The 5,358-nt window shown below is 16.6% G+C and overlaps 1 protein-coding gene across 1 annotated transcript in view; it reads right to left on the reverse strand.

Annotated features, from left to right (window-relative positions):
• PRSY57_0708200 (hypothetical protein) overlaps positions 1-5,358 on the reverse strand; it is a gene marked incomplete at both ends in the record, with an annotated part of 11,134 nt that extends 5,776 nt beyond the window's left edge. The window contains 5 exons of the mRNA XM_020114651.1: positions 234-961; positions 1,241-1,385; positions 1,543-1,670; positions 1,794-2,522; positions 2,798-5,358. Coding sequence (XP_019970609.1) covers positions 234-961; positions 1,241-1,385; positions 1,543-1,670; positions 1,794-2,522; positions 2,798-5,358 — 4,291 coding nt within the window. Of the gene's footprint in view, positions 962-1,240; positions 1,386-1,542; positions 1,671-1,793; positions 2,523-2,797 lie in introns of the transcript that reaches the window.

The following is a 5,358-nucleotide window of genomic DNA, read 5'->3' on the forward strand; positions in this document are numbered from 1 at the left end:
AAAAAAAAAAAAAAAAAAAAAATACACACATACATATATATAACAACATATACGTGATATAATAATAAATACAATTTTGTAATAAACATATATATTAATATATTAATATATATATATATATATATATATATATATATATTTATATATTTATATTTATATCTACAATTTTGAATACGTTGGTAATATTATTTATGGACAATGGATAATTTCATTTTATTTTATTTTTATCCTACCAGATGTTAAAGAATTCCTTTTTTATTTTATTATCTACCCTCATTCTTATTTGAAAAAAATTATACTTAACTTTATTAAGAAAATTATAGAAATTCAAAATTGTATAGAAATATGTAGCTTTTCTCTTATTTATCAAGGTTTGTTCATTCTTTCTATATGTAACTCTTCTTTGTCGATATATTTTGATGACGTTGAAATATTTTGACATTATATTATTATAAAAAAAACGAATGGCTTTTTTATATGTTCTCCTATTTTTTGTATTACATTTTAATATAGAGAACACATTTCTTTTTATTTTACTTCTTTTATCTATTAAAAAATTATTAAACAAAAATTGTAAGGTTGAGTAATACTCACAATTTTTGTATATTACAACAAATGATCTATATTTTAATTTATATAATAAATGATTATTTATTACATAGACAAAATGTTTTATATTCTTATTTTGTAAAAAGACATTCTTCCATTCATTATAAAATAAATGTACAATATTTTTATCTTTTGTTTGCCTATATTTATATATTTTGCTTTCCCTAATTTTTCGCTTTCTTACTTTCTCCAATGTTTTTTTCCATGTACTAAAATATTTATCTTTTATTAAATGAAAATTCTTTAATCTTATATGTTTTTTTAACCTTTTAATTTTTATATAGTGTTTCCATCTTTTTATAATATTTTGACATATAAACACTTTGCTTCGATTTCTTAAAAACAATTCAATCTAAAAAAAAAAAAAAATAAATAAAAATAAAAATAAATATAAATAAAAATAAAAATAAATATAAATATAAATAAATATAAATATAAAAATATCTTGTGTATATGTGTATAGTATTATTATCGTATTAGTAAATCAATGGGAAAGAAACGTTCCCATGACAAATTTAAATAAATAAATAAATAAATATATATATATATATATATATATATATATTTATATTTATATTTATATTTATATTTATATTTATATTTATATTTATATTTATGTTTATATTTATACCCTCTTCATTTTCTGATTATATAGAATCAACTTTTCAAAAGTAAGAATACTAATTTTGAAAGCAATAATTTTTTCTACCTCTTTAAATTTGACATTTATTATAAAAGAAGTATACCATTTACTTAAAAGGTGTAATTTTTTTTTCCTACATAGAAAGCAATATAAAGGTATATATTTTATACAATATGAAAAAAAAAAAAAAAAAATAAAAATAAAAAATGCAGTATTATAAAAATTTTAAGCATCGCGAAAAAAAATTAAATCAAATTAAATTAAGTACATGTCTTTATTTATATATATACCTGTTGAATAAATTTTTCATGTTTTCAAGAAATTCCTTTTTATTTTGTTTAATTTTTATGTAATTCTTCCATTCATTGAAATATTGATATATCCATATTTTGTATTGTATTTCTTTGAAATGTAGGAACTATATGATTAAAAAAATAAGAAAATAAGAAAATGACACCATAAAGGAAAAATGTATATATTATGTATATATATATATATATATATATATATATATATATATATATATATATTTTAATATTACCTTTTTCTTTTTTATAGCACGAAAATGAACAAATAACAAAAGAATACGAAAATATTTTCTTTGTATATTTAAGTCAAAGTGATATTGTCTATTTTGCAATTCTTTCTTTCTTTTAAAAAACTCTCTTGTTATATTTCTCCATTTTATTATACATAATCGTTTTAAATATGATTGTGCTATATTATTTAAAGTATTAAAATACATAACATTCTTTGAATACATAAACAATGACATAAAAGCTTTTTTCTTATATTTTTTCATACAGTATAAATGTGCTATTTTATTTTGTATCTTCTTTCTTCTACACGCACTTACATATTCATTTAATATATCCCAAACTTTTTTTTTTTTTTTTTTTAATAAGCTTTTGAAAAATTCAACAATTTTTTCCTTCTTTAATTTGTTTTCTTTTGTTATAGCTAGCCACTTCAGCCATATTTTCTTAATTCTTTTCTTTTTATTATTTCCATCAAATTTCTCAAAATTGGTACGAAAGTTTATATATTTATTCCATAAAAAGACCCAAGTAGAAAAAAGTTTCTTCTTTAATATTATTTTCCTCTTATGCTTATATTTTAAAAATTCATTATTTAATTGCTTCTTTTTCTGAATCAATGAGAAAAAACGCATAAAATAATTTTTTAACAACTTGTTATTAACTAAATTCTTGAATTGTTTAATTCGCCTACAATCAACTAGCCAAGTGTCAAATATGCGTTTATACAAAGCCTTAAAAAAAAAAAAAAAAAAAAAAAAAAAAATTTTTAAATTAAATGAACACGTTCTGATGAAAAGAATAAAAATAAATAAATAAATAAATATATATATAAACATAATTAAGAGAAATAGAATATATATAACTCAATTGTATATATATATATATATATATATATATATATATATATAATATCAATGATAACATATATAATTATATTTATGTTTATGTTTATGTTTATGTTTATGTTTATATTTGTATTAATTTTAATTTCAATTTATTTAGTTACCATTTTGATTGAAAAGGATATGTAGGGCAAATTAAATTTCAACTTATTCATGTTTACAAAAAATAAGACAGGTATATATGAAAAGACAATATTCAATGTTTTGTACACAAACATAACATTTTCATAAAAAATATTGACATTATTTTGAATATTCTTTTTTGTAAAATATTTTTTATGTATATAAATTAATGTATTAATATTTATATTAATATTAGAAAAATTAATGAGATCAAAAAATGTTTTGGAATGTGTTTTGTTATCAATGGTTTGATATTTCCATAACATTTTTAGAATGAAGTATACAAAAAAGTTGCCATTATTTTTGAAATTATAAAATGTAAGTATATTTATTTTATAATTTTTATGATAAAAGATCCATTTGATATATGCTTTTCTTTTTAAATTATTTTTTGAATAATCATCCATTTGTTTTGTTTTTTTCTTTTTGGATTTTCTATAATTTTTATAATTATATAAAAAGTGAAAATAATTTATTAAAAGCTTATATTTATATTTGTTATATAATAAAATATATTTGGTTGAATTTATAGAATAGTAATTTTTCCAGTTTGTAAAAATGTGTTGAACTTGTTCTTTATTTTTTTTCTCATATAAAAACAAAAATTTCTTTTTCAAATTAAAAGATTTTTCTTTATATTTTTTTATAATATGAAAATACTTTTTAAAAATATACAACTTATTTTTATCATTATAGATTTGCAATATATTATTAAATTTTGCTTTTTCATTATATCTATATATCCATTTTTTCATATATAACATTAGGAAATTAATTTGTTTATTCTGATAAATATTAAGGAATAATGTTTGTAACTTTTTACGTTTAGATACATATTCTTTCAGAATAGTAAAATATTTTTTGAAAAATATATTTTGAACCTTTTCTAAATATAATGTATAATATTGTTTAAAAAATATATTTTCTCTATATATTTGTATAAATAATGAAAAATATTTATAAGACAACTTATATTTGGTATTATCGTATATGGTACAATAATTCATATGTTCTTTTTTTCTTTTCTTATAAAATAAAATAAAATGTACATAACATTTGATTACTAGATTTTTATTATAAATATTTTGAATTTCATTTTTTTTCTTTTTTTTCATTTTTTTGATAAAGAAATTATTTTTCCATAAAAGGAAGAATTTTTTTTTTTTTTTTTGCGTAATTTTTTTGGTAGCATATTGAAGCGTTTTTCTTTTTTTTGTATAATTTTTCCATTCGTTAAAAATATGAACAAGGTAAATGAAATTTTTTTTCTTTCTCTTTTTATATTTATTAATGAAATTATTAAAAAATTGTTTTAATGAATTTTTATTTTTTTTATTAACAAATTTATCATAAGCACTCTTAAGATAATTTTTCTTTTCATTATAATAAAACCACAAATCATAATATTTGATCAAAATTTTTTTTCTTATTACTTTATTATATTTTTCAAGTCTTGTTTGTAAAATTTTTTGTTTATAAGAAAGTTGAAACCATGTGTAATAATATTTTTTTAAAATATAAAAGGTAAAGAAAATATTACTTTCATTATATAATTTCATTTTACTATTTTTATCTTGCAAACTATATTTGTTCCTTTTTTTTAAATGTTTATTTTTAATAATTTTGTTATATACATTATGAATTATATCTCCGTTTAGAAATAATTTTAGCAGGTTTCTATTATTTTTGTGCAAAAATGATTTCTCATCTATATGTATTATATTGTTATGATTACCATCATTTTTTATATTATCATCTTCAATAAAATAAACGCATGAATATTTTTCTTTATGAATAGGAACATTTTGATTATTATAAGAAATAATAATATTATTATTATGATGATGATTATTATTATTATTATTATTATTATTATTATTATTATCATTATATATAATACCTTTTTGTTCTTTTTCATGATTTTTGTACAAATAAGAAGAGTATAGATTATTCAATTTTTTGTCTTTATTAATATCATAATAATAAAGATCTAATTTTTCTTCCTTTGCTTTTTCATTATATAAAGGGTTAATTTTTACAATACTACTACAAGTATTATTCTTATTATTAATATTATTTTTGCGTTCATCACTTTTTAATATGATAAGAGGATTAACATATTCACAGTTTTTATAATACCTATTATTTTCCCTACTACTACTATTATTATTATTATTATTAATATTATGACAATTTTTTATATCTTTAATTTGATATTTGTCTGAATGTGTTATATTTGTTTTCATATATTCATCATTTGTATTATAATAAAAATTTAATTTGTCTACATTATTATCAATATTATTATGATGATGATTAATAATATTATTATCATGATCAGTTATACTATTATCATCAATTATATTTTTACATATTATTAATAACTTGTTAAATATTTCATCACATATTTGTTTTTTTACATTATACTTATTTGTAATATCATAAAAAAATTTTAAAATACTGGCGAAATTTAATTCTTCATTATTAAAATTACATTCATCAGCTGACCGGTATATTATTTCTTTTATTATATCATTAATAT

The sequence above is a fragment of the Plasmodium reichenowi genome, chromosome 7 (genome assembly GCF_001601855.1).
Source record: "Plasmodium reichenowi strain SY57 chromosome 7, whole genome shotgun sequence".
NCBI classification, from domain to species: Eukaryota; Apicomplexa; class Aconoidasida; order Haemosporida; family Plasmodiidae; genus Plasmodium; species Plasmodium reichenowi.